Below are 27,803 nucleotides of genomic sequence, written 5' to 3' on the forward strand. Positions count from 1 at the left end.
GAAAAAAAAAAAAAGAGATGGAGTCTCACTATGTTGCCCAGGCTGGTATTGAACTCCTGGGCTCAAGTGATCCTCCTGCCTTGGCCTCCCAAAGTGCTGGGATTACAAGTGTAAGCCACTGCACCCAGCCAAAAACAATTTTTTAATAAAATGGCACAGTATTGTATGTAACCTATGCACAACCTCCCTTATACTTCAAATCATCTTGAGTACATATAATACCTAATACAATGCGAATGCTATACAATGTAAATAGTCATTCTACTGTATTTTTTAAAATTTACATTTTTTTTATATATATATATTTTTAAATATTCTATCCACGGTTGAATCCACAGATGCAGAAGCTACGGATATAGAGGGCTGACTGTGTATCAAAAACCAAACCAAACCAAACCAAATAGAAAATTGGCAACATTTAAAAACTAAGTTAATAGGAAATTTGTAACATATATAAAAAAGACAACTATCTTTAATCCTTTAATATATAAAGAGTTCTGGAGAAATATTAAACTACTCATTCTAACTCTGTGAACTTGTCTTGCTCACCCATTTCATTTTTGTTAGAAAAGTCTGGACATGCTCTACAGCCAATCACAGCAAAGAAGAGCCACTGTGTGCGCATGAACAGACAGGAGGGCCATCCTATTGTGAGTGGGGGATCCAGGAGAGCGCAGGTCTGCAGGGCCCAGTGGCCTACCTCAGAGCTGGGGCTTTTCAGCCACAGCAGCTTGGCCAGGTCGTCCCCAGCTGTATTATTGACGGCATGCTCAAACACCTCCACCTTCTGCATCAGAGTCAAGTGGTCATAGTCTGGAGCCATCTGCATCAGGACACAACTGTTCAGTAAGAGAGCAGCCTAAAACATGTAGTTTGAGTCCAGGAAGAAACAAGTCTTGGGGTCCAGGCAGAGCTGAGTTCTAACTTCCCCATCACAGCCAAAGGAGAAGGGAAATAAGAACGTGGCAAAAGGAAAAACGAAGTGACCACTCTAACCTGACCACTGGAACCCCAAGGCATAAGGGAAAAACACGAGACCTCACCTCAGTATAGGCCTTCTGTGCAGATGAGAGTACTGGAGGTTTCAAGCAACTGTTCAACAAGCAATTCTCTTTCTTATTACTTACACATCTACTAAACATTATTTCTCCATATGGCCAGTGCTTTGTATACATTAGTAAATACATGGCGCCGAATATTTATCTGTCTAGTCTTCCCTAGGATGGTGAAAACAGTTTCTCAGCTTAAGGGTCCTTCAGTTTCTTAGAAGGTTATCTGCTTTAGGACTCACTTTATTAAATCTTCTTCAAAGCTGATTCTCTCAAAGAGATTTTTCAGTGACAGACATACAGAGAGGAATGAGAAGAGCAGCGCTACAGAGATTCCTTGCCATGGAAGGGGTATTGGCTCTCGTGGCCACATCACATACCCGCAACATGATGCGATGCTCGATGTTGAGAAGGATCTTCTTCTTCTCCCTGTAGTCCCGGATGAGGGCGTGCAGTGTGTCACAATGGGGCACCCAGCCAATGAGGCCCGAGTTGGTCGATAAAGGGATGACGGCATATCTCTGGATGCTGGCGCCCACAGAAAAGCAAGGTTAGTGTACTGTAAAGAGAGTATAACCTTGTTCAGCTCAGGACACAGGCAGACTATTTTTTTTTCTTTTTTGAGACAGAGTCTCACTCTGTCACCCAGGCTTGAGTGCAGTGGCGCAATCTTGGCTCACTGCAACCTCCACCTCCTGGGTTCAAGCGATTCTCCTGCCTCAGCCTCCCGAGTAGCTGGGACTACAGGCACATGCCACCATGCCCAGCTAATTATGTTTGGTAGAGACGGGATTTCACCATGTTGGCCAGGATGGTCTCAATCTCTTGACCTCATAATCTGCCTGCCTCGGCCTCCCAAAGTGCCAGGATTGCAGGCATGAGCCACTGCGCCCGGCCCTGACTATTTTTAATGAGCCCCCGCTGCACCAGGCTGGTGTGTGTGTTGAGGGACGCTTTGTGAAGAATAAGGCATCATAGAAAGACAGCGCACTGATGGTGTAGTGAAAGCAACACGGGTCTCAACTTGCCCAACTCATGGCTTTGGGGGAACAATCAAGTGACTAAAGTGCCTCTCAAGTGAATTCTCATGGTCTTAACAGGAAGAGGAGTGCCAGAGTATGGACGATGGGAAAGGTTTGGCTTTCATCCCACAAGGGGTGAGACCCATCCCATCTGCCGACTCTCCAGTCTACCTGCCACAGATTGCTCCCTGCTGGATTCTTTGGAGGTTGTTAAAGGCATTTCCCAATGAGAATACCCTAAAAACTCTGGAATAACTTGGTTATAAATTAAGTTACACAATTTTATAACTTAATTTTTCATTTTTAAAACATTTTTTAAAAATTTACTTTTTGAGACAGGGTCTCGCTCTTACTTAGGCTGGAGCACAGTTGCACCATCACAGCTCACTGTAGCCTTGACCTCCTGGGCTTAAGTGATTCTCCTGCCTCAGAACCCTGAGTAGATGGGACTACACTGTGCCCAGCTAATTTTAATTTTTTTTTTGTAGAGACAGGGATTACAGGTGTGAGTCACTGTGCCCAGCCTATTTTTATTTTTAAATTTTTTGAGAGAAAGGGTCTTGCTCTGCTGCCCAGGCTGGAGTATAGAGGCACAACCTTGGCTCATGACAGTCTTGACGACCTGGGCTCAGATGATTCTTCCGCCTCCATCTCCCAAGTAACTGGGACAACAGGCATGAGCCACCATGCCCAGCTGATTTTTTTATTTTTTGTAGAGACAGGGTCTTACTTTGTTGTCCAGGATGGTCTTGAACTCCTGGTCTCAAGCAATCCTCCTGCTGTAGTCTTCCAAAGTGTTGGGATTACATGTGAGCCACAATGCCTGGCCACTTAGTTTTTTTTTCTTACTTTAATTAATTTTTGAGATGGAGTTTCACTCTTGTTGCCCAGGCTGGAGTACAATGGTGTGATCTTGGCTCACTGCAACCTCTGCCTCCCGGGTTCAAGCAATTCTCATGCCTCATCCTCCTAAGTAGCTGGGATTACAGGTGGCCGCCACCACGCCCAGCTAATTTTTGTATTTTTAGTAGAGACAGGGTTTCACTATGTTGGCCAGGCTGGTCTCGAACTCCTGACCTCAAGTGATGCACCCGCCTGGGCCTCCCAAAGTGCTGGGATTATAGGCGTGAGCCACCGTGCCTGGTCACCTTTTAATTTTTTTAAATAAATAGTGATGGGGTCTATGTTGCTTAGGCTGGTCTTGAATTCCTGGGCTCAAGTGATCCTCCTACTTCGGAATCACAAAATATTAGGATTATAGGTGTGAGCCACTGTGCCCAGCCTTTTTCTTCTAAAGAGACGGTCTTGCTCTATTATCCAGGCTGGAGTGCAGTGGTGCAATCACAGCTCACTGCAGCCTTGAACTCCTGGGCTCAAGCCACACCCCTGCCTCAACCTCCGGAGTTTCTGGAACTACAGGCATGAATTCAAGTGCCTGGCTCCCTAATTTTAGTTTTTTTGTTAAGGTATAATACATGACTACATGAGACAAATGTAGGAGAAAACTGGAAGACTTCTCAAATTGTTGCCATTTCAGGGTTTCTGAATACCTGAGGTTTTTCCGAAGAGATGTTGGGTCATTGGCCAGAAGGGTGTTAACCAGGCCGAAGAGCTGCATCACACGCTCATCCTGGCGCAGATCTTCATGGCCTTTTAGAAGGAAAACAAACTCATGCCCGTTGCTGCCTGTAAGGAACAGTGGGAGCGGTAAGTGTACATCAGAGGTCCTCAGCTCTTCAGCTAAGAGCACCACTGCATTCAAGAGATCCCACAGACTACATATGCCTTACTTAATCACACGTTCCTCACAAAAAGAAACAACAATCCTTAGAATTGATGAAAAGAGTGGCTTTGCCTTTTATGGTTCTCAATGGCCAATGTTGTTCAAATTAAAACAAAACCAAACCTGTTTTTGAGGACCAGGAATGGTTAGGCACAGAAATGATCATTCCTGTTTTGTGACCCACTCTGTCCTCCTCTGTTCTGAGAAGCCTGACTCCTACAGGCTGTATCACCGGGGATCCCACTTGGGCATGGCCAATGGTAGAGGGGTACTGGCAAGAGGTTAAAGGATGGGTAGAAGGAGAGGTCAGGATATGTGCCCCCCACCACCAGCCTGGCCCCAGTTCTAGAAGCCGCCACACCACTCTCTCTGGGCCGCAGACTCTGCTAGATGGCCTCTCCGGCACGGTGATGGTTCTTACTGGGCTCCTTGTTCTTCCAGTTCTGGAGTGTGGGGGTGAGGGCTGAGTAACAATTTCTCACTTGTACTTGTTCATTAGCGCTCCTTGTTGATTCTGTTAGCTTTGTTCACACCTCTGGAAACAATTCTTTTCTTAAAACTTTCTTTAATTAAACACCCCAAGAACCAGCCTGACCCACATTTTGGTATCAGAAGACAACAGCCCATGCAGAGACAATCACCTGTGGACCATGATTAATTGGTGTTGGTGAATAATCACTGCATTTAAGAAACATTAGCATTATGAAGAGCGAGAGGCGAGGCCGGGTGCGGTGGCTCACACCTGTAATCCTAACACTTTGGGAGGCTGAGCTGGGCAGATCACCTCAGGTCGGGAGTTTGAGACCAGCCTGACCAACGTGGTGAAACCCCATCTCTACTAAAAATATAAAAATTAGCTGAGTATGTGGCGTGCGCCTGTAATCCCAGCTATTAGAGAGGCTGAGGCACGAGAATTGCTTGAACTCAGGAGGTGGAGGTTGCAGTGAGCCGAGAGCATATCACTTCACTCCAGCCTGGGCAACAGAGTGAGTCTCTGTCTTGGGGGAGGAAAAAAGAGTGAGAGGCAGCCGGGCACGGTGGCTCACACCTGTAATCCCAGCACTTTGGGAGGCCGAGGCAGGCGGATCACTTGAGGTCCGGAGTTCAAGACCAGCCTGGCCAACATGGTGAAACCCCAACTCTACTAAAAACACAAAAATTAGCCAGGCGTGGTGGCACATGCCTGTAATCCCAGCTACTCAGGAGGCTGAGGCAGGAGACTCACTTGAACCTGGGAGGTGGAGGTTGCAGTGAGCCAAGATTGCGCCATTGTACTCCAGCCTGGGCAACAAGTGCAAAACTCTGTCTCAAAAACAAACAAACAAACAAACAAACAGCGAGAGGCCTCAAAGTGCCACCACAGCACTCAGGCCTCCCTAAACATCCCCCATAAGTGACACTCTACCCCAAGGGAAATTCCAGAGGCCACTTGCTTAACAAATCTCACTGTGAGAATCCACTTGTTCATTTTACACAATCATTTACCACAGAGGCTATGACGGTAAAAAAAAAAAAAAAAAATTCAAGAGCCAGAAGCCCCCTTTTCAGAGGAGCTAGCAACTTCCCTGCTTGCACCCAGCTGCCTCCTTCCTGGCCTCATCAGTCCCCAACACCTGCCTTCCACTGTTACTTCTCTGCTTTGTATGCCTTTGTCATTCCCTTTATGTGTGATCATGCTTGACATAAGCCCAACTACATGAATGAACTAAGTCCTGAGGACATAATAAGAAATTTGCTTGTCCTCTATTTTCCTCTCAATGAGCATGGGAAAGATGTAGCTATGATGGGTGAGTAGTGGGAATGGCAAGCAGTAATTTCAGAAGAGGGAAGAGGTCTCAGCCAGGGTAGGAGGGAGAAGCGGGTGACAGAAGTGCACAATGGTCCTTACCCATAAGTGTCAATTTCCGGGGCCTCTGCTTGGATGTGATGACTTGCAAAGACGGTGCTATGGACTGAATGCGAATGATTGGCTGGTTGGGGTCATATGTTCCTGGCACAGCCAATTCAAGGTCCCGGCACATCAGAAGTTTTGGGGAAACATATTGCAGCTCTAAGGATGTGAGCTGTGAATAATTACCAAAGGATTTAGTGTTCTGCCTCCAGGGAGGAATTTAAATGCAATTTAACTATTTTTCAGTGGATTGCTAATAACAATTACTTGTCCCAAAGCAGAAGTAAAACCAGATGCTTTGGAATGAGTGTTAGAACATTCATAGACAGTAAAACAGAGAGGACTATAATGACAGTTAACCCTGCCAGAAGCTCCTACCTGAGGCAGCTGCTTTGAGATTCGTCGGAACACATGATAATAGAGGTCCCAGGCTTGAGTGAGGTCCTTGACATTCCCTGATTTCATGTACTTCCTGCACCACTCTTGGGCCTCCATTAAATCTCGACCATAGGCCTGAGAGAGAAAGCAGGTACATTTTCAAGTGGTTAAAGTCTCAACCAAGCCAGGAGGCAAAATCCCCAGGCTGACTGCAGACATTACTCAGGAGCCCGCTGTGGACTGAAAACACTGGCAGGGGGCTGGAGAAAGCGAGAGCAGAGGTGCAGGCCTCCAACCCTGGAGTTCCCAAACCAGCAGCATGGCTTACAGGGAAGGAAGGGTGAGAGGAGAGACGAGATGACCCCTTGAGAAATCTTGGGCTTTTCCAGTTAAAATTCAGGAGGGTCCCTGTAACTAATTTCTGGTGTTTTATGCTCTGTGACCTCCATTAGAGCTCGTTTTATTAGTCTGACAAAGGCCTCGGGTCACGTCCTTTCATTTTGTAAAAACTTTTCTCATTTTTTTTTAGTGGCAGAATGTCTCCACAGGGTTATGTCCTTTCGTGTTTTTTACCCCATACCTGATTAAAGGATGTCTCCTTCAGAGTCTGGGGGCCCCGTTCCATCATAGCATGCAAGGGCTCCAGCACCTCAAACATGCCTTTCACGTTCCTCTCTCCAAAGTACAAACGAGATGCCTCTTCCAGGCCTTCGTGCCACATCTCATGCCACAGGATGGCCACTCGGATCAGCTCCTCACTCACCTGAAGCCAAGAGAAGAAGGAGAGAAGCACCAAGAATCAGCTAACCTCAGAAAGGTCTGTTTTGGAGACACAGGAGGAACTCTTTCTGGCAGTCAAAGGGAGTGCACAGCACCAATATGAGGAAGAAAAACAATTCCACTCGCACCCACCAGCTAGGTGACCAGGGTCTGTGGAACCCTACAGTGGCTCCAACTCACCATCATGGCCTGCTGGACCAGGGTGTTGCTGTGCTCACACATGTTCTTCAGAATCTTGTTGGCTGCGTTGTGCCGGGCTGTCGTGGTAGACTTAGAAGCCACTGTTAGGGGGTAGATGAGGGCCTGAGGGAAAGACAGAAGGAACATCTATAAAGGAATGTGGGTTGGGGGAGAGCTGGTGTGAATTTTAAGGAGAATGACAAAACAAGTGGTGAGTGTGACATTAATATCTGCTTGAGGCTACCAGGAAGGGGCTAACTCAAGTCTTGGAGGGAATATGCTTTCTTTTCAGCAAGGCTCCCGGGCCCTCTGGGACAGCTGGCTGGACAGACCCTCCTGGGCCAGGATGGAACACATGACTCCTAGTTCCTGCGCTTGTGTCTCCAGGGCAGCTTTTGGAAAGGCTGACCACCAAACCAGTGGTTAGAAGAGAAACTGCTCAGGGTCTCCACGTACCTGGGGGTGGTACCGACCAATGTCTGTGAGAAGCTGGTGAATGAGACGTCCCACCAAGGGTCTGGGAGTATCAATTCTTGCAATGAGCTGAGGTATAACCTGGTATTCAAAAAGACACAGTATGTGGCATATGACACTTGAAACAACTAGTTATTCTTCTAGGCAAAGATCAATTATTGTCACTTGTTTTGGTTGACACTCTGAAATGGTTCATTCCCTTCCCTTTAGTTTCTAAAAGAAAATAAAGAAAATATGGACCCTTGACCCTGGGACTGAGCCCTACTTCCTTAGCACTGTATGAACACATGCTGCCTTGCAACGCTGAACAGAGCATGCTTGTATGAGGAGACACACAGGAGAGAGACTTGGAGCCACCTTCACCTGTAACCGAGTGTCCTCGCCTGTAGCCAGGTATCAATCTGAATGGCTCTGACCCCCTCCAGAAGAGAGAATTGGGGCCACCCTTACCTGTACCCAAGTGTCCTCACCTGTAGCCAGGTATCAATCTGGATGGCTTTCACTCCCTCCACTAAGGCCTCATTGACATCTGGCCAGTGACCATAATCAAACCATAAGGTGAGAACTCTGAAAAAGAAATGAGAAAGTCATAGAAAATTTAGTTTCCCAGTTTTTGCCTGTCTGTTTTTAATCTATAAGGCTCCCGAGAAGAGATCTGGCAGGGACTCCAACCAGTGACTCTCAAATGTGTTTGCTCTCCCATGGGAGCAGGTGTCTGTGATGGGTGGCAGTGCTCTTGACTGAACACCACAAGAATCACCCTGAGCAAATGAGCATTTCATCCCAGGTCACTGAGGGGTCACCACAGCACGTACGCAGACATCAAACAGACGAGCCAGGATGACCTTTAGAGAGCACAAGTCTGCACATGTAAGAGTCGCTGAAGGGCAGAGGCAACAGGGACACCTGCCTCTTAGCTGGCTGGAGATCCTCCAATGAAGGACATGGACCTTGTCACCTTTACCCTCTGGACTGACTGATATGGGTCATTTGTTTAGACCTCTCCAAGTTGCTGAGGGATTTTAGAAATACTGTGACTTCAACAGGCAACGGGTGGTCAGAAAAAAAGAAATATTGTGATTAACAAATGGGTGAATAGTCCCTACATAATAAACCACACATGGGGAGTTCTCACTCCACTTCTCCTCACTCTCTGTAGGTTTCACCCACACAGGTGGGGCCCAGTCAGCTGTTACTCTTCAAACTGCAGTGCAGAAAAAAGGCACATACACCCATCTTGGGTGTCCTCATCAGGGTCAGGAAGGGAAAGAGGACTTTTACGTGTGACTTCTATGTCCTGCCATTAACATGGCCTACCAGAGTTGCATCCTCCCCTTCTCTGATACCTGAGTGTATCCTGGAGGTTGTTGCCTCGTGACAACGAGATGGAACGGAAGAAGCCCTGGACGGCAGGCACCGTGTACATCAGGAGGGTTTTGGACAGATCCTGTTGGAACACACACGTGTTAGTGACACTCTTGCCTCAGCTTTCTCATCTGTAAAATGCGCATAACAGCATACTAATAGTACCTACTTCAAAGGGTGGTTATAACAATTAAATTGGTTAATGCATGAAAAAGCTTTAATCATTACCTGGCACACAGCAAAGACTCAATAAATGGCAACTGTATCATAACTGTTATTATCTGGGGCTGACGGTGGCTTCCTGAACGGGATGGTGGGAGGAGATGGGGCTGAGGCTCTGAACACTCAGATCTCTGGGCCTGCCAGCTGCCCTGGTGCATTCTGAACTGACAGTCCAAGGAGAAGGGGAAGAAGTGGAAGTGCAGAGAAAAAGGCAGAGGATGGATCTCCCAAGCCCCATCCTCAGAGTGGACCTGCAGCTGCGTACAGCCACCCACACACAGGTGCAGCACGTAGAGAATGAGCTCATCCGCGGGGAAGCTTGACAAGGAGCTTGTTCTTCAGCGTGGAGGCTGCGTCAGCTCCCCAAACACAAATATCCACACAAAGCCCTGTCTCAGGCAGTGCTGGATGGCAGACAGGCAGTATTTTCCAGCTCCACCTGGCACTTCAGATACAGCCTCAGGTTCCTTTTAAGCTTAACAACAGTTCCATTTCTCAGAGAGCCTGGCACGTTGGTTGGTTGGTAATAAGGAAGGGAAGGGTACCTCAGTGACCTTCTTCTGCAGCGGCGACGGGGTGGGGCTGTTCTCGGTGCTCTCGGCCTCGCTCTCACTGTTGCTGCCCTCGGTGCTGGCGGTGGTGGTGGCAGTAGCGGCCGTGGTGGCGGCAGTGGTGGTGTTGGTGATATTAGCCCCGCTGGCATGACGCAGTTTCTTCTTCTCGTCGCGGGCTTGGTTCTGATGTTTGTAGTGTAGCACAGCTTCGAAGTTCATCACTGCCCATGCGTGCCAGGCCTGGTTGGGGAGAAAGGCAAGGACAGACACCGGAGCTGTGACCAACAGCAGGGCTCAGAGGAGTGCAAGGTAAATGCTGAGGAACAGCTGCTCCTGCCTCTTCTCTGTGTCCATAAAGCAAACACTTCAAGGAGACACTCAGAAATGGCTGTTTTACTAAATTCAACATGATCCACTGACTTTGTGGAGCACTAACTATATAACGTACTGCTGTGACTGCACTGCGAGAAGGGCACAGCAAGAGGAGCAGGAGACAGCTCTTGCCTCAAGGGATCTCCTGGCCTTCTAGGGGAGCTCACGCACAAACCTGAAGACCTAGGTACTCTGCAAGGCGCAACGGGAGTAGCAAGGACAGGGATTTGGAAAGCTTTGTCAAGAAGAGGGATTTGGGGTAGGTCTGGAAGAGAGCTGCAGAAGGGCAAGGAGGGATACAAGAGAGCAGCGGTGGGGACTACTTGGCAAGGGGGAAGATAAGGCCAGAGATGCACAGTTTGGTTCACGGGAAATAAGCCCATGGATGTGACTGCGCAGGAGATACACGCAGGCGAGGAGTGAGAGCGAGGCCAGTAAAGCATGCCTGGAGCAGGCACGGGGCTGGCACTTTCACCCAGAAAGCAGAGCTGCATTGGATATAAAGTGTACATTTAGGGGAGAGCAGAAGCGGCAAGCAGAAGTGGGGGCAAGCAGCAGTCATCACAATATTTCAGGGGAGCAAAGTCTTGACAGGTCACCAGATAGTGGACAAAGGAAGACATGAAGAGCATAGGAGCATGATGGAGAAAGAATCTCACCCATCTACCTGGTCTCCACACCTAGCCCATGGCCTGACAGAGAACCAGAGCTCAATGCTTGATGGACGAACCCTTGGTGCTTATTCGGATAAAGGAATACTACTGTCTCTCTGGGGTTCTGAGCGGCAATGACTCTATAGCGTACCACTGCTTGGTTTAGCAAGTGTGAGGCAGAGTTTGCTTCCAGGCACGGTAACTCTGCAGTGACAGTAGGACACTACGTGACCCATTAATAGCTGAACTTTCTGAATAATCAGGAAATTCATTTGTATGCCTTGCCAAAAACCTTGAACACAGGTGTATCCGTTTTCTCATCTAAGCAGAATAGACTGATCATAATTAACCTTTACTTGGTGAGTAAGAATTCTACAATGACCCAGGTTTCACTTTTTCCATACCTTCATTTATTCCCCGAACATCTCTTGTATATCTGCTATGTGCCTAGCAATGATCTGGGGTCAAGGTGAACCAGACAAACAGTCCTGGCATGCACACAGGGCCATGACGTTGACGGTAGAACACATTATAAAACTAAAGGGACCCACATTAGGAAATGCTTTTAAAAACTAAAACTAAAGTTCCTGAAACCAGCTTTTTTCTTGTGATTTGCTTACTTCCTAAAAGCTAAATGAAGAAAAGTAACTCTGGTTAGAATGCAATTCTGATTAATAAGCTTCCAGCTAATAGTGTTTACTGGATGTATTTTCCAGCTTTGGACATGCAGCTTTGGACATACAGCTTTGGACATTCATGCAAACCAGAATGAAGCATGCCTAAACAAAGGTAAGATCTTTATTATAAGTGCTTCTGCAGTCCTCAGATGCAAGTTTAAATTTCAGAGGGATTAATTCACAAAGTATTGGCAAACCAAGGAGATACTGGAAAGACATCAATGACATCTGCCACACCTACTTACCAGGAAGCCTCTCAAAAAGAAATGAGAATGTGTGTTCTCACTAAAGATATATACTTGCAAAAATCACCCCTCCATCAATCACATCTTTTAAAAATTTTCTAATTCTGTTTATCTCTTTCAAAAGTTTCCTGTAACATAACAGGATGTTACTTGGATCTTTCCAATAAAAATAAAGAAAGTTAAGTTCTTAGCTGAGGAGCAGGCAAGGATGGAAATCAGAAAAATGCTGAGCAGGAACAGATGACCCAAGGGAAGATGACGCTCCAGAGATTAACCATGTGTCCAGATGCTCCCAGGAAAACAAGCAGCTCAGAATCTATAAGACAGCAGCAATCCCCAGCACCCCACACACCTAATAATGGTGTAACAAGTATTTCTCACAATAATCTTTCTGTATTAATTAAACTTGTAGGGGGAAACGCAGGCTCCCTGGGCCTGTGACTGACAGACTCCAGGGACTCAAGAAGCAAATTAACAGCATCAGCCTAGCTCCACAGAAGCTCAGCTGTAACCACGAGCACACAGGAGGACATGAGCAAGCCAGCCAGGGTGCTGGGTCTCACAGGCGGCCCTGCTTCTGATCACCTTGTACCAGCTGCGGTCGTGCTCGGTGGCAGCGCTGTAGTACTGCAGCACTTTGGGGATTGTGCTCTCGTTGATGCCCTGTAGATTCAGCTGCCACTCTCCAAGTTTCAGGAAGCATCTGGAAGCAGAGAAACAAGCCCCCATGATGCTCCCTCCTCAAAACAGCCCTCGTAAGAGGGCCATGAATTGTTAGGGGGACACTGAAGCCCTTCTAGTATTTCCTCTTGTTCTCAGGAGGCAATGTGAAGGAGCCAGCAAAATTTTCAGCCATATGGAAGAAAGGAGATGGGCTTTTGGAATACATTTTTTTTTTTTTGAGACGGAGTCTCGCTTTGTTGCCCAGGCTGGAGTGCAGTGGCACGATCTTGGCTCACTGTAAGCTCCACCTCCCGGGCTCACGCCATTCTCCTGCCTCAGCCTCCCGAGTAGCTGGGACTACAGGTGCCCGCCACCACACCGGCTTAATTTTTTGTATTTTTAGTAGAGACGGCGTTTCACCGTGTTAGCCAGGATGGTCTTGATCTCCTGACCTCGTGATCCGCCCGCCTCGGCCTCCCAAAGTGCTGGGATTACAGGCGTGAGCCACCGAACCCGGCCTGGAATACAATTTTAAGATACCATCTTTCCATCTTGACCTTTGTCTCTCAATGACAGCATAAACCAGGTACCTGGTACAGATAGGTCTATATGGACCTATCTACCCCAAATCCAATTTTTGTGGGTGACAGTTGTTGAGAGTTACTTCTCTTATTGCTATATGGCTTCTCCCTTACTTTTCCCTTCCCCTCCATTCATTGAAATGAGATTAGCCCACATTTATTGACTGCTACTATATTCCAAGTGCTGCTTGAAATGCTTGACATTGTACTCTTTGCATTAATCCTCACACTACTTTACACCACCCTAGGAAATAGAAACTGTTATTGTCCCTTTTATATTGATAACTGAGGCACAGAGAGGTTAAGTCACTTCTCTGAAGTCAAATATCAAATCTGCAGCATAGGGTGGCACGGTGGCTCACACCTATAATCCCAGCACTCTGGGAGGCCATGGAGGGAGGCTGGCTGGAGTCCAGGAGTTTGAGACCAGCCTGGGCAACATTACACTTGTAGGGGGAAACGCAGGCCTGTTGTTTGCAGAGACCTCATTTCTACAAAAAACTAGCCAGTGTGGCGGCACGTGCCTGTAGCTACCTGGGAAATTGATATAGGAGGATTGCTTAAGGCCATACTCTAGCCTGTGTGACAGAGCAAGACCATCTCAAAAAAGAAAGGCACCATATCTGACATTTGAAAACAAGGACTCTAACTCTAAAGTCAGATGCCAAGAGAACAGCACACGGCTGTTCTTGGGCTGCTGAACCTAGGAAAGCAAGTGGCAGAGACTTTGGAGCAGCATGATTTGGTGGTTGCCTGGGATCCCTACTGGAAAAGGAAAGAGATGTCAGCAATCAGCCACCCAAGAAGCCTTGAACTCCTCCTTGCTGCAGAAGTTGCTGGGATGACAGGGCTGGAATATGACTTGCCCCAGGTCAGTAGGGACCTCACCGGGCCATGAGCTTGTGCAGTTCCTGCTTATGCTGCTGGTCCTCAGTAGCGATGGCATGCTGGGCCTGCTGCTGCATGGTCTGGACAAAATGCTGCATGTGCTGGAAGGCATCGATCTGTAACAGGACAAAGGCACAGAGAGCCACTTGGTATGTGGCCCAACTTCAGAGGAAGGGAGCTACCGTTCATCTGATAGGCACATGAGTCAACCCCTCTCCAAAGAGAATACCCTAAAGCACAGGATGACGACCCCATAGGACAGAGGACCAGGGCGTGATGCTGGGAGAGGCTGGGCTTTTCAAAAATATTCATGACTTATTCAACTCAAGTCTTGGCTCTCCTCTGCCAACTATAATTACCAGTTTTATAAGCCTTGGCAGTTTCATGCCTGGCTACCCCAAATAAAAATTCCTATGAAGTAATTTGAAACAACTGCTTACTTCACTATCAATATGTTACCCTGGGGGATATTAGGCTTTTGGGAATTGTTTCAAGCTAATAAAACTTTGGTATTTGTTTACAACACCAGGGTACCTTGGACAGTCCAGCAGAGCAAAAACTATAGATTTAAAAATCATATAGCACCCAAATAAGAACACAGATTTGGGGTGAAGACCCTCATGCATTCACATGGAACAGGGAGAAGATATCAGCTCAGCAGACATCTGGTTCAACAGGGTGACTTAGGGGCAAAATCTCCAGAGCACCCTAAAGCAGATAAATCTATTTACACTACGGGCTCGTATACAACATGAGCAGAGGACATGTGAGTCAGGAACAGACAGCTGCACTGAGGAAGAGCAGAGACAGAATCACAGATCTGGGACTACTGTACAAGCCCGCCACATCCAGTCGAACCAGCATCTTGATAAGTGGGGTCCATATCACTTTTTCTTTTTTTTTTTTTTTTTTTTTTTTTTTGAGATGGAGTCTCGCTCTGTCACCCAGGCTGGAGTGCAGTGGCCGGATCTCAGCTCACTGTAAGCTCCGCCTCCCGGGTTCACGCCATTCTCCTGCCTCAGCCTCCCGAGTAGCTGGGACTACAGGCGCCCGCCACCTCGCCCGGCTAGTTTTTTGTATTTTTTAGTAGAGACGGGGTTTCACCGTGTTAGCCAGGATGGTCTCGATCTCCCGACCTCGTGATCTGCCCGTCTCGGCCTCCCAAAGTGCTGGGATTACAGGCTTGAGCCACCGCGCCCGGCCCCATATCACTTTTAAAAGGAAAAACAAATCTTTTGTTTTTTCTAGAGGGGGAAAAAACCCACAAATAGAAACAAAAATAATAATAAAGGGCTTCAAGGATGGAGATAGAATGTACAAACATCAAAAGCTCAAATGGAAAAACGGCAAAATCTAAGTGTGTTAACACAGGGAAAGGAAACATTATATGAGAGAATGTGAAAAAGAGACAATGTGTTCTGTGCTGCAGAAGAAAGAAAAAATCAAGACTTCAGATAAATAATAGTTATCCTTATGGTAAATCAAATAAGAGGTACTTTTGTTTTAAATAAAAACATGTTAGCCAGGTGCAGTGGCTCAGCACTTTGGGAGGCTGAGGCCAGCGGATCACCTGAGGTCAGGAGTTCCAGACCAGCCTCGCCAACATGTCAAAACCTGTCTCTACTAAAAATACAAAAATTAGCCAGGTGTGGTGGGGTACACCTGTAATCCCAGCTATTTGGGAGGCTGAGGCAGGAGAACTACTTGAACCCGGGAGGCAGAGGTTGCAGTGAGTCAAGATCGTGCCACTGCATTCCAACCTGGGCAACAGAGTGAGACTGTCTCAAAAAAAAAAAAAAAGGCTGGCGTGGTGGCTCACGCCTGTTATCTCAGCACTTTGGGAGGCCAAAGTGGGTGGATCACCTGAGGTCAGGAGTTCGAGACCAGCCTGGCCAATATGGTGAAACCCCGTCTCTACTAAAAATACAAAAATTAGCTGGGTGTGGTCGTGGCTGCCTGTAATCCCAGCTACTCAGGAGGCTGAGGCAGGAGAATTGCTTGAACCCGGAGGCAGAGGTTACAGTGAGCCGAGATCACACCACTGCACTCCAGCTTGGGTGACAAGAGCAAAACTCTGTCTCAAAACACACACACACCACAAAAAAACATGTCAGTGATGATGGTCTTGAAGAAAATGAAACTCCCTAGCTTGGGGACCAGGACGATCCTCAGATGCTTTTCAATATAAGGAATTAATTGGCATGAAGAGATTGGGTTAACCCAGAGCCAGAATGACATGACAAACAATTGATCAAGCAGTTAATCCATTGCATGAGGACAGGGCAGGCACACAGATGTTCCAACACTTAACACCTGTCTCCCTCAGACGTCTGTCTTCACAGAGATCCATTACTCACCACCAGCTTTGAAAAATAAACTACATTAGTATCCCACACTTGGGAAGTGATAAATTTTCCTTTAATTTTAATTTTTTAAATTTAATTGTTTATTTCTTTAGAGACAGGGTCTCTTACTGTGTTACCCAGGCTGGAGTACAGTGGTACAATGATAGCTCACTGCAGACTTGAACACTTTTCCTCAAGGGATCCTCCTACCTCAGCCTCCCAGTAGCTGAAACTACAGGCACACACCACCACATTCAGTTAATTTTAATTTCAATTTTTAGTAGAGATGAGGTCTTGCTATGTTGCCCAGGTTGGTCTCGAATTCCTGGGCTCAAGCAATCCTCCCACCATGGCCTCCCAAAGTGCTGGGATTACAGGTATGAACCACTCTGTAGTTTTTTTTTCTAGAACTACATTGACCCATCTTAAATCTGATTTTTTGTTTTGTTTTTTTGAGACAGAGTTTCGCTCTTATCACCTAGGATGGAGTGCAGTGGCGTGATCTTGGCTCACTGCAATCTGCCTCCCAGGTTCAAGTGATTCTCCCGCCTCAACTTCCCAAGTAGCTGGGAGTACAGGTATGCACCACCATACCTGGCTAATTTTTGCATTTTTAGTAGAGACGGTGCTTCACCATGTTGCCCAGGCTGGTCTCGAATTCCTGACCTCAAGTGATTCACCTGCTCGGCCTCCCAAAGTGCTGGGATTATAGGCGTGAGCCACCACACCTGGCTTAAATCTGATTATATGTATATAAAAAAAAGAATTGGGAGGCAATAGTAAAAAAAATCCATCACTAAAAAGGTGATAACTCAGTGTGATCATTGTGTACGTCACGCAGGTAGGAGCTAAACCAGGAACTCTGACACTAGGTGCTTTTCAGAGCTCATAAGCTACCTGCATTAACAATCCAGACACTGGGTTTAAACTCTTTGGTGGACTTAATACGGAGCTGAACAAAATATAAACTGCCAAAGCTGGGGAGGCTGGGTATTAAGTTTGGATTTGAAGCTCAATATTTCATTTATCCAGCATAAGAGAATCCAGTATCTTTCTACTGTATAGTACAAGGCAACTTATTTTCAAGGAATTGGAAATTTTCTATTTAAAATTTGTTTTCTCCATCCCCAGGAAACGAAAAAAGGGAAAAGTGATTCTTTCCCTCTTATAAATGAAGACCTGTCACTTGGAAGAAGGGGCTTCTCATAGGCCCGCAGGATTTTAGTTAGGCACAATATTCTGGTTCTAGATTGGATGGGTGGGTTTGTGGGCAAGAACAACGGCCTTGGCTCAGTGAAATTTTACAGAAGACCAGCCTGTCTCTGGACTCTGTGAAGTGTCTCGTCTAGGAAAACATGATACATATACCCATAGCCTGATGCCTTCCAGGATAACAGGGTCTGCTTTTCCCATAAATACTTTCCTTGCCTCAGGCAAGGCAGAGCATGATTCTTGTTAACAGTGGAGGAAAGTAAGGCTCAGTGAGTGTCTTGATCAGCAGCACAATTATTAAGTAGTCAGTTTTCTTTGGGTAGCTCCTTAACTATGAAGATATGACATCTCTAGTTCTGGGCTTGAAATCCCAGCACTTTACTTTAAATAGGTTCCTAATTTTTAATTCCACCAGAATTTGGGCTACTAAGAAAGACTATTCTATGGAGAAGTTGGGCTGGGGTCTTATGTTGAAAGAAGCCACTCCTTGCTTGAGATATTACCCAAAAGACTTCTTCGGCCTGCCTTGGGCAAGACAGTCAAAGACTTGGAGACTATACATAGCAGGGAAATCAGACTATACTCAGATTCAGCACCTTCTGTTTTTCTCATTTGCCTGGAGGAGGTCAGGCTTTGAATCAGAAATGCTCTGGCCTGGGAGGCTCACAGAGACTGAAAAATAAAACAAAACAACAAAAACAAACAAAATATCCAAGCTGCACATTTGAAGAAGGAAACTTAGGTCATTGGTACTGCAGTAAATCCCAAAGACCAGGTGCCTGGGTACAGGCTAGCTGATCCCACTCTGGGTGGCATTCACAGCCACCCTGAGTCAGTCATATATAAAATTAGTCAATTTCTAGACCCAGTCCCCAGATCTCCTAAGTGTGCCTTCCACAGAAACACAACTTCTATTTTATGAGATCTCCCCACAGCAGAGGCTCCCAGTGGGTTTTATTCCTCTCTCATCTCAGGTACCTCACTGTGGGGGTCACAATGGGGAGAGAAGGCTACTTGGTACTCCCTCTTCCTTTTCGTAAGAAGGAGGAAGGGGAAGCCAAAGCAGGTGCTGACTTTGCCTCCAGGGCCTACTGGTTATTAGTCCTCACCATCATCCAGGCAGATTGCTTAAAGAAAAAAACCCCCAAACCAGGAGCCACATCTATTTCCCAAGGGCTTGTCTGTAAATAAAGTCAGAGGAATTCTACATTGGCTTCAAGATAACTTTCCCTCCTGGTTTCAGCATTACACCCTGCATGTTATTCCTTTTGAATCCAAACTGATGACAGGAGAGGAGACCAGAAGTCTGAAAAACTCAAATTGGTCTTGTGAAAGTTCTAGTCTGTGTATTCACAAATCTGCTCTTTTTTGTACCAAACAGCCCATCTTCTCTTAGGGGTAGAAAGTGTGCCTTTTCTATGTCCCAGCACTTTCTAGATACAAATACATATAACTGTGATCACATTCATTGGTTTGATCAATGGTATACATGTATCTCCTCAACTATGATTCACTTTATGAAATCAGGCCAAATAGCTTCATAACAGGAAGAAACTCCTGGACATTGTGAGTAGGTGGTTTAAACACTGTTTCTTTTCTGGCCTTAAAGGGGCAGAGAGAAGCAGATCAGGCGGGCATTCTGGAGAAGGTGGTCTGTTCTGGATGCACTGGGATACAGACCTTGCGGGCGCTCTTCCACATGTTTTTCATGTAGGCATAGGTCACCTGAGGGTGAACTGTCGGCAGGGGATGGTCAAGTTGCCGAGATGGATCAACTCCCAGGAGCAACACTAAGGTTTTATGAGCAAGAGCCTTAAAATAAGAGAGACTGGGTTACAGACAGAACTGGACAGCCCAGGGACACCCTGGGGCCCCACCTGCCCATGTGGGTGGGTGGGTGTCACTCACCAGTCTGCCACTCTTGCCACACAGGCTTGCGTACTTGAGCCAGGTTCTCATGTCTTCATGAGGGCTGACCACAAGGGACCGCACCATAAGGATTTTCTGCCAGTCCTCTACGATACGCTGGCAGCCCTAGAACATTCAAAAGTGAAGATCAGATATGTCTTCTGATACATTGTTTTTGAGGCAGAGTCTTGCTCTGTCGCCCAGGCTGGAGTGCAGTGGTACAATCTTGGCCCACTGAAACCTCTGCCTCCTGGGTTCAAGCAATTCTCCTGCCTCAGCCTCCTGAGTTGCTGGGATTACAGGCATGAGCCACCGTGCCTGGCCTTCTGATACATTTTAACTTCCCTGCAAGTCACAGTCAAATAAATCCACTGTGAAACACAAAGGAGATTTGCTAATAGAATCTAAGCTTTCACTGTGAGTGAAATACCCTTGGGCAGTGGTCCCCAACCTTTTTGGCACCAGGGACTAGTTTTGTGGAAGACAATTATTCCATATATTGGGCAGGGGCGGGGGAATGGTTTTCGGATGACTATTCTACCTCAGATCATCAGGCATTAGATTCTCATAAGGAGTGTGCAACCTAGATCCCTTGCATGCACAGTTCATAATAGGGTTCATGCTCCCATGGGAATCTAATGTGGCTGCTGATCTGACAGGAGGTAGAGCTTGCCCATCCCTCACCTCCTGCTGTGCCTCCCGGTTCCTAACAGGCTACCCACCGGTCCCTGGCCCTGGGTATGGGGACCCCTGCCCTTAGGGACTTCTCAGCAGTTTGAGAGATGGTATAGCATGGGTTTGGAGCTTGAATCCTGCCACTGCCACTTGCTACCTATGTGACTTTGGGCAAATCACTTAACCTCTGACAGATCTGTAGAGTGGAATAAAAACAGTACCAGTTTCATAGGGATACGGCAAGGATTAAATAAATTAAATGATTGATTTCAATTTATTTTGTGAATGGTGAATATAATACATAATACATCTTTAACTTTAAAATTTTGTTTCAGTCTTTCTGGTTGAAGATGACTATCACTGACAAAGAAATTAAATTTAAAATGTATCATCCAAAGTTCAAAAATGAATTAAATGTAAATAAGTTTAAATAACTTTCAAGTGACATTGTTTTAAAGTTGGTGGCATTTATATTTCTAAAGTTATTAAAGCCTCAACCTCCATTAAGACTTCTGAAAAAACAAAAGACTGTTGAGATACCCTGTATGTTGGCATCTTAGATTCTTTCTTCTTCATTTCTACTTGTCTGAGATAAAAAAGTATACACAGAAGAGGAAATGCTTCATTCAGTTACACTTAGAAATTATTCTTCTTTCTTTTTTTTGACAGGGTCTCACTCTGTCACTCAGGCTAGAGTACACTGGTGCAATCACGGCTCACTGCAGCCTCAACCTCCCAGGTTCAAGCGATCCTCCTGCCTCAACCTCCTGAGTAGCTGGGACTATGGGTGCACACCACATCTGGCTAATTTTTGTATTTTTTGAAGAGACGGAGTTTTGCCATGTTGCCAAGGCTGGTTTCCAACTCCTGGGCTTAAGCTATCTGCCCGCCTCAACCTCCCAATGTGCTGGGATTATATGTGGGATTGCTCTTGTTGCCCAGGCTGGGGTGCAGTGGTGCGATCTCGGCTCACTGCAACCTCTGCCTCCCGGGTTCATGCGATTCTCCTGCCTCAGCCTCCTGAGTAGCTGGAACTACAAGTGCATGCCACCACGCCTGGCTAATTTTTGTATTTTTAGTAGATACAGGGTTTTGCCATGTTGGCCAGCCTGGTCTTGAACTCCTGACCTCAAGCGATCCGCCTGCCTCAGCCTCCCAAAGAGCTCGGATTACAGGCATAAGCCACCATGCCTAGCCAAGTGAACTCCTTTTTCACCCTTGTTGATAAGAAGTCAGACTCAGAAGGGGAGTTCCTGAGATCTACTGTTTCATGGTAAATTCCATGAACCCATGGAGCTGAACTCCACGGACATAAACTTAAAAGTCTAGCAACAATGATCTCAGGCTTTTAGCCATGATAAGATGCAGTCTGAGCCTGACTGGAGAACCCAAGGCAAGAAGAGATCCAGTGCCAGTAATGCTGACCTCTCTAACTGCCCTATGGGAGGGTCTTAGGAACCAAAAGCATTGTGCAACTCCAAAGAAAAGTAACAAACATGTATTTTTCCACTACTATAATACTGGTTGGGGATTTTAATTTAAATGATTTGACCACAAAATGGCAGTTTTCTAGCCCCAGCAGTTCATTTGACAGCAGGCCATCCACAAGAGCCAAATTTCCACTATAAATGTAATGCTTTATTTTCAGGCCTTGGACTACAATTTTCCATCCCATGAAGTGTGACAACAATGATTTAGAAAGTTAAAATAACAGAAAAAAGTACATTGAGTGATTGTTTTTTGTTACTTCTCACCAATAGTTAGGTCCTCCCAGATGCTGAAATAATTTGGCCTCCCGTAAGCCAAAAAGCATCTTGCTGCCTCAAGATAGGAAAGTCACGAAGGCTTAAGGTGGTAACAGTGTCCTGGACCCAGTAAAGTCAGACAGGCATCTCTCTTCCCAGGACTCATTCCATGCATCCCCTCCCCTCCAAGTCTACATTTGGATCAAGTCCCACTTGTCAGACTGTCAGAAGGTTCATCAGATCTCTGCTGTAGAAACTCTTTATTATAGGCATTTCAAAGAACTGGGGTGTGTACAAATTAAGTGGGAAATGCTTATTTGTGGAATTCTTTCTGGTGCCCAGGAGACAATTTTCCATCAAAACATTCACTGGGCATTTCATAATTACTAATAAAACATGTAAAAGAACTGTATGTGCTCATTTCAGAGCCATAAATGACTATATTCATAGATGTTCCTGTGCCCATTGCTCTCTCCTTTCCAGGGGAATGTGCCCTGAACTTCCTAGGCAGGAATGCAGTTTGGAGTGAGAGGGTTTTGTCACAGCCTACTGAGACGCCTGAAGCACAAACTTCGACTGGTCTGAAGCGAGAATTTGGAATTAGGTGGGGATCTAGTTGAGAGGAAATGGTTTATAATTGGGGGGATGGATTATGATAGGCAGGGAGACAAATGGTTTCTGGAGTGGTAAAGGCTTTCTCTCTTTTTTTCTTTTGTTGATGAACTTCCTATCCTACCCACTCAAGGAATGGGAGAACTGGCCATCCTTCCCAGAACACTTAAGACTCCTGACTCCCAGAACTGGAGTGACAGTTCCTCATGTTAAAATGATCAGAATGTGATAATGAAAATACTGATGGAGGACTTGGGAAAGCTTCTCTACAAGGGGAAACTGCAGTGGAAAAAAGTCTCAATGCAGGCGACAGGATGACTCTGACCTAAGTAACTATCAACAGGAGGAGTTGACCAATGAGAACCTAAGGCAACCCCATTTGAAAAGCTAGTGCGGGTGGCCTGCAAGTATAGTTAGAACAGTGGTTCTTAGCTTTGGCTTGTGGAATCATCTGGGGGAACCTGAAAAGATACTGATCCTGAGTCTCTCCCCAGAAATTTAATTGGCCTGGGGAATAGCCTGGGCATCAGGACTTTAAAACGCTTTCCAGGTGATTCTACTGTGCCGCTAAAGTTGAGAACCAATGATTTTGAGATTATGATTCCTGACTGGTCACAGGTGTCATTTATTAAAAAACATTTTTTTTAATTCCTAGAGGAGAGAGTAAGAAGAGACGGGAAAATTGGCCAATTCTCTCACAGCTTAAGCTTAGATGAGGAGCATTTGAGTATTCTGCTTTGTATGCAAGCCAAGCAACACACTGGTGGAGGAGGCAGGAAAAGCAAGTTGAGTAAGAGAGGGAGTGGAGGGGGGCACTCTCCCAGGTCCTGGAAGGGGCAGGGGTAGGCGGGTGAACTGGGGCTTTCTACCAAGCTCACCTGCAGTCTCTCCCACCAGATCTGGCGGATGATCTCTCGTCGCTCGGGGACAAGTTTGTACTGGATAACCTCCTCCAGCTCGGACAGCATGTGGCAAGAAACCATGGCCTGATGGAAGCAAATCACATTCCAAACTAATTACTGCACAAACAATCCAAAAGACAGGATTTAAATCATTCCTTCTGGTGTCAGGGTATCTGCCGATCAGAGAAAACAGGCATGTTTCCAGCAGCCTGTGAGTTCTCAATAGCCCATTCTGAAAAAAGTATGGAAATAAGCCTCAAAAATGACAATGTGCAGAATAGTTGACACTTACCCCATATGCCCGACTGTAACTCTCTCCTGCCATCGCAGTTAATTCAGCATCCAGCAGGTCCCTGGCCTTGTCAATGCACTAGAAGAGAAACAACCCTTGGGACTGAGCTCTGGACTTGGGAGCTTAGGGTTATTTTAGGGCACCCCAACTAGCTACAGAAGTTATCTGTCTCACTTAAATTCCAGGGACGAAGAAAGAAATTTGCTGAAGAAAGGCATTTTCCCAGAAGTGAATGGCTTGAGAGGAGGTATTATCCAATTTCTCATCAAAGACAGAAATGCATGGCATCCAAAACTTTAACATCTATCTAAGGTAACATACACAATCTTAGGTGGCAAGGGCATGGGAATGAGGGCTGTAAAACTGAATCATGGGTTCTTGCATCTCAAGAGGACATAATTGGGGATCTACCTTTTTTTTTGAGACACAGTCTCACTCTGTCACCCAGACTGCAGTGCAGTGGCGTGATCTTGGCTCACTGTAGTCTCCACCTCCCAGATTCAAGCGATTCTCCTGCCTCAGCCTCCCAAGTAGCTGGGATGCTGGGACTACAGGTGCCCGCCACCACGCCCAGCTAATTTTTGTATTTTTAGTAGAGATAGGGTTTCGCCATGTTGGGCAGGCTGGTCTCGAATTCCTGGTCTCAAGTGATTCATCCACCTTGGCCTACCAAAGTGCTGGGATTACAGGTGTGAGCCACTGTGCCCAGCCTGGGGATCTACCCTCTTTTAACTTTTCCTTGCTGGGCATGTTTATGAAAACAGATTCTGCACACACTTCAATGGCTCCAGGTGGTAGCTCTGGCTTCCAAGCACCCTCTGTCCTTATTAGGGGGTGCCTCTGAAATTGGCAGAGATGCCCAATCCTGTGCATGTGAACGGGAGCTCTTGTGTCTCTGACAGAGACAACCAAGATCTTGGTTCTCATCACACAGATGAGAGCCTGGAGGATGCCACAGCACTGCAGTTTGAGTTTCCTCTGTGCCATCAATTAAAAATCCCTCATGCAGAGCTTTTCCCGTTTTTGAATGTTTAAGGTTAATTATAGTGTCCCAATGCCTTAAGTGCTCAGATCATTTACCAGGGCACCTCATTTAGTCTCGTGTCTGACAGGGTGGATGGGATTACTGCATTATTTCATTCTGCAAGTCAGCACACTATTTGCAAATAAGTACTAGCTTCCTCGGAAGGTAATCAATGTGTGACATGCCTGCATGGCCAGAAGACCCTTGTGACTGATTTCTGCCGCACAGTGAGACTGCTGGCTCTCTGACTCCTATCTTTTGGTGAAATACAGCTTCTCTCTACAGCAAGGGATGTAACGATGACCCAACAAGCTAACTCCAAAAGCAACTGAGACAGCAGCTTCCAGAACACATTTGTCCCCCTCAGAACAAAAAGTAGCCCCAGCAGACCTGCTGGCAGTCTTCTGAGTGCAATGCATCAAAACCATTCAAATGCACTCACAAAGTTAAGTAAACATCAGACCTGAAGTATAATAGCTATTTACTGAAGCTCCGTGTGCTCAGAAGCACTACAATCTTTTCCCTGCTGAGAGATCTGGGTGCATGCAGGTTTTTACCTGTTGTGCCAAGGAGAAGAGGTCCTGATGCAGTGCCAGCACAGCTCTATAAAATGCCCCATCATGGGTGTCCCGAGGGATCATACAGGTGTATTCTTCCATGCTGTCCCACTGACCTATACACACACACACATACACAAAGCATCAAGGGGGTTGGCTGGTTGGGCTAAAGGCAGCATCTCAAATAGGTCTTACCATTGTTACTTTCCTTTAGCTTGGGATACAAACAAGACAAATGCACTTGAGCCTCATGTACCAAAATCCTGCAGAGCCCCTATACACACTATGCAGGTTGACTTAACAAAAAAAAAAAAAGCCACATCTCTCTCCTAAACACAGGACTCCATGGCTGCCCAGGGAGCATCTTGACAGATGAGGGGGGAAGTGCAAGAGTGTGAAGTCTGCACATCAAGTGGGCTGAATGCAGCACCTCATTATCCTAGAGAACGCTCTCAGGTTTCTCCAGGTGAAACAAAATTGCTTTCTTCCCTACTAGTGAGGCAGCTCACAGTTCAATGGTATGTTGGGAAATTACATTTTCCTCTAAACAATTGAAAATAGCCATTACACAGATGATAGGGGACAGGATTAGACACATAGCTTGCCCATTTCATTCTGGCAACATCTTTGCCTCAGGAGGGAGGAGATAAATATTGTAAGCAACTCCATTATAACAAAAAGCTGGGCTAGGTCACAGCACAGTGGTCTCTGTGTCATGTTAGACTGGGGAAATGGCTGCATCCGGGAAGAGGTATTTACTTCTCCTGGTGGGGTGAGTATGTATCAAATGCCAGGATTTCCAAGACCATCTGCAGAAAAGATATCAGCTTCATTAGCTGCAAACTGCAGGGCTGCCAATTTTACAAGGCATTTTCCTGCCTCTCACTCCAGACCATCGGCTCATCCATTCTCTATGCCTCTGGGCACAAGCAAATAGCTAACGATGACTCCTCAGGAAGCAATTTGTTTTTGAAAAATGTTCCGGATCTAGCCCAGAGCTCATGAAAGCAAAGGGTATAAGCTCTGTGACTCAAGAGGGACAGAAGAAGAGAATGGAGGTAGAATGTTATGTAACTTTCCTCTGGGCTCCACAGGTGAAGCTTTTCACCAGGGACGTTCTATATATCCTTTCCCTTCTTATCAAGACCATCTCTGGAACAGATATTGATAATCTTCTTAGCTGGGGCCCAGTGTCAGAAATTGACATGTCTGCAGGGATTGAAAGGAAATCTCTGTTTTAAAATACTCTGGGAGTAGGAGTGAGGTGGGTAAGAATTGGGCAGCAAAGAGGAGAACAGAGACAATAAATGGTGAAAATGTTTGTAATTGCTGGAAAAGGTGACGGGCAGATGGGGGTTTATTATACTATAATCTTCACTGTTACATATATTGGGAAAGTTCTAAACTATAAGTTAAGAAATATGAATAAAAGGAGATAGACAACTGTCTTCTCCCTTTACTCCTGCTTGGGATAAAAACATGACATGGGGAGCTCCAGCAACCATGCTGCATCATGTGAACTTTAAAATGGAGGCACAGGCTGAGCGTGCAAAGCAGCAATCTGGAAAAAGGCTAATGATAATAGAGCCAAATACTAGTCTGGAAATGCTTACCTCTAGATTTCATTTATAAGAGAGGAAAATAAATCATTATCTTGCTTTAGGCAACCAAAGCCAAATCCTACTGTGGTATAAGACGAAATATGTTTGATCTTTGTCCCTAGTGCCTGGTATAGAGCTATCAAAAACCCTTTGCATTTCCTGAGTGATAGAAGTGTTCTTTATTATTCATAATGAGCCCCTACTGATTATGCTGATAAGGTAGAATAGTTTAAGAAAAAATTTATTTATTGAGAAGGTCAACTACAGAGACGACTTTAGGCATAGCTGGATGCAGGAACCTAAAGAGAGTTCTCCTCATCTCTCTTTAAAACAAAAAAATGAGGGCCACCCGCAGTGGCTCACGCCTGTAATTCCAGCACTTTGGGAGGCCGAGGCTGATGGATCACGAGATCAGGAGTTCAAGCAGCCTGGCCAACACGGTGAAACCCTGTCTCTACTAAAAATACAAAAATTAGCTGGGCGTGGTAGTGGTGCCTGGAATCCCAGCTACTCGGATGGCTGAGGCAGAGAATTGCTTGAACCCGGGAGGTGGCAGTGAACCAAGATTGTGCCACTGCACTCCAGCCTGGGCGATAGAGTGAGACTCCATCTCAAAAAAAAAAAAAAAATTGTGTGTGTGTATATATATACACACACATACATATATATGTATACATGTATACATATATGTGTGTATATATGTGTGTGTGTGTATATATATACACACACATATAAAATTGGTAGAGATGGAGTGTCACTATATTGCCCAGGCTGGTCTCAAACTCGCGGGCTCAAGTGATCCTCCACTCAAGCCTCACGGAGTGCTGGGATTACAGGTGTGAGTCACCACACCCAGTCTCCTCATCTCTTGTTTCTGCTTTCAACTGCAAAGGTAAATGGAGACAGAGAGATGCATACCCTAATACCCTGCTGAATGTGTGGGCGTAGGACCCCACTAACCTTGCAGAATATCCAAGCCTATTGCCAAAGAGATTGGTTCGCTAAGTAGCATGTGACTTAAACTTTGCCTAACATTGTCTCTCCCTCCTTCTCCCCTTCCAGGATGGGGCTGGTTACCAGAAAGACCAAGTAATTACCAGGTTTGAACTTTCAGCCCTGTCCACTGACATCCAGGAAAGGTGAAGAGGTTGAA

At 46.0% G+C, this 27,803-nt stretch overlaps 2 protein-coding genes across 4 annotated transcripts in view; both read right to left on the reverse strand.

The window, feature by feature from the left end:
• Positions 1-27,803, reverse strand: part of SRM (spermidine synthase) — a 227,650-nt gene that overhangs the window by 65,773 nt on the left and 134,074 nt on the right. The window lies entirely within an intron of this gene.
• MTOR (mechanistic target of rapamycin kinase) overlaps positions 1-27,803 on the reverse strand; it is a 150,552-nt gene that overhangs the window by 14,981 nt on the left and 107,768 nt on the right. For all 3 annotated transcript variants that reach the window (XM_050787642.1, XM_050787652.1, XM_050787662.1), the window contains exons 32-49: positions 25,050-25,165; positions 23,469-23,546; positions 23,153-23,260; positions 19,243-19,368; positions 19,015-19,146; positions 13,778-13,893; positions 12,231-12,348; positions 9,690-9,938; positions 8,904-9,004; positions 8,028-8,124; positions 7,540-7,638; positions 7,084-7,206; positions 6,704-6,886; positions 6,124-6,258; positions 5,743-5,917; positions 3,622-3,757; positions 1,430-1,577; positions 701-823 (exon numbers count right to left, since the gene is read on the reverse strand). In XM_050787642.1, coding sequence (XP_050643599.1) covers positions 701-823; positions 1,430-1,577; positions 3,622-3,757; positions 5,743-5,917; positions 6,124-6,258; positions 6,704-6,886; positions 7,084-7,206; positions 7,540-7,638; positions 8,028-8,124; positions 8,904-9,004; positions 9,690-9,938; positions 12,231-12,348; positions 13,778-13,893; positions 19,015-19,146; positions 19,243-19,368; positions 23,153-23,260; positions 23,469-23,546; positions 25,050-25,165 — 2,363 coding nt within the window. The remainder of the gene's footprint in view (positions 1-700; positions 824-1,429; positions 1,578-3,621; positions 3,758-5,742; positions 5,918-6,123; positions 6,259-6,703; positions 6,887-7,083; positions 7,207-7,539; positions 7,639-8,027; positions 8,125-8,903; positions 9,005-9,689; positions 9,939-12,230; positions 12,349-13,777; positions 13,894-19,014; positions 19,147-19,242; positions 19,369-23,152; positions 23,261-23,468; positions 23,547-25,049; positions 25,166-27,803) is intronic.

Source organism: Macaca thibetana, chromosome 1 (genome assembly GCF_024542745.1).
Source record: "Macaca thibetana thibetana isolate TM-01 chromosome 1, ASM2454274v1, whole genome shotgun sequence".
Taxonomy (NCBI): Eukaryota; Metazoa; Chordata; class Mammalia; order Primates; family Cercopithecidae; genus Macaca; species Macaca thibetana.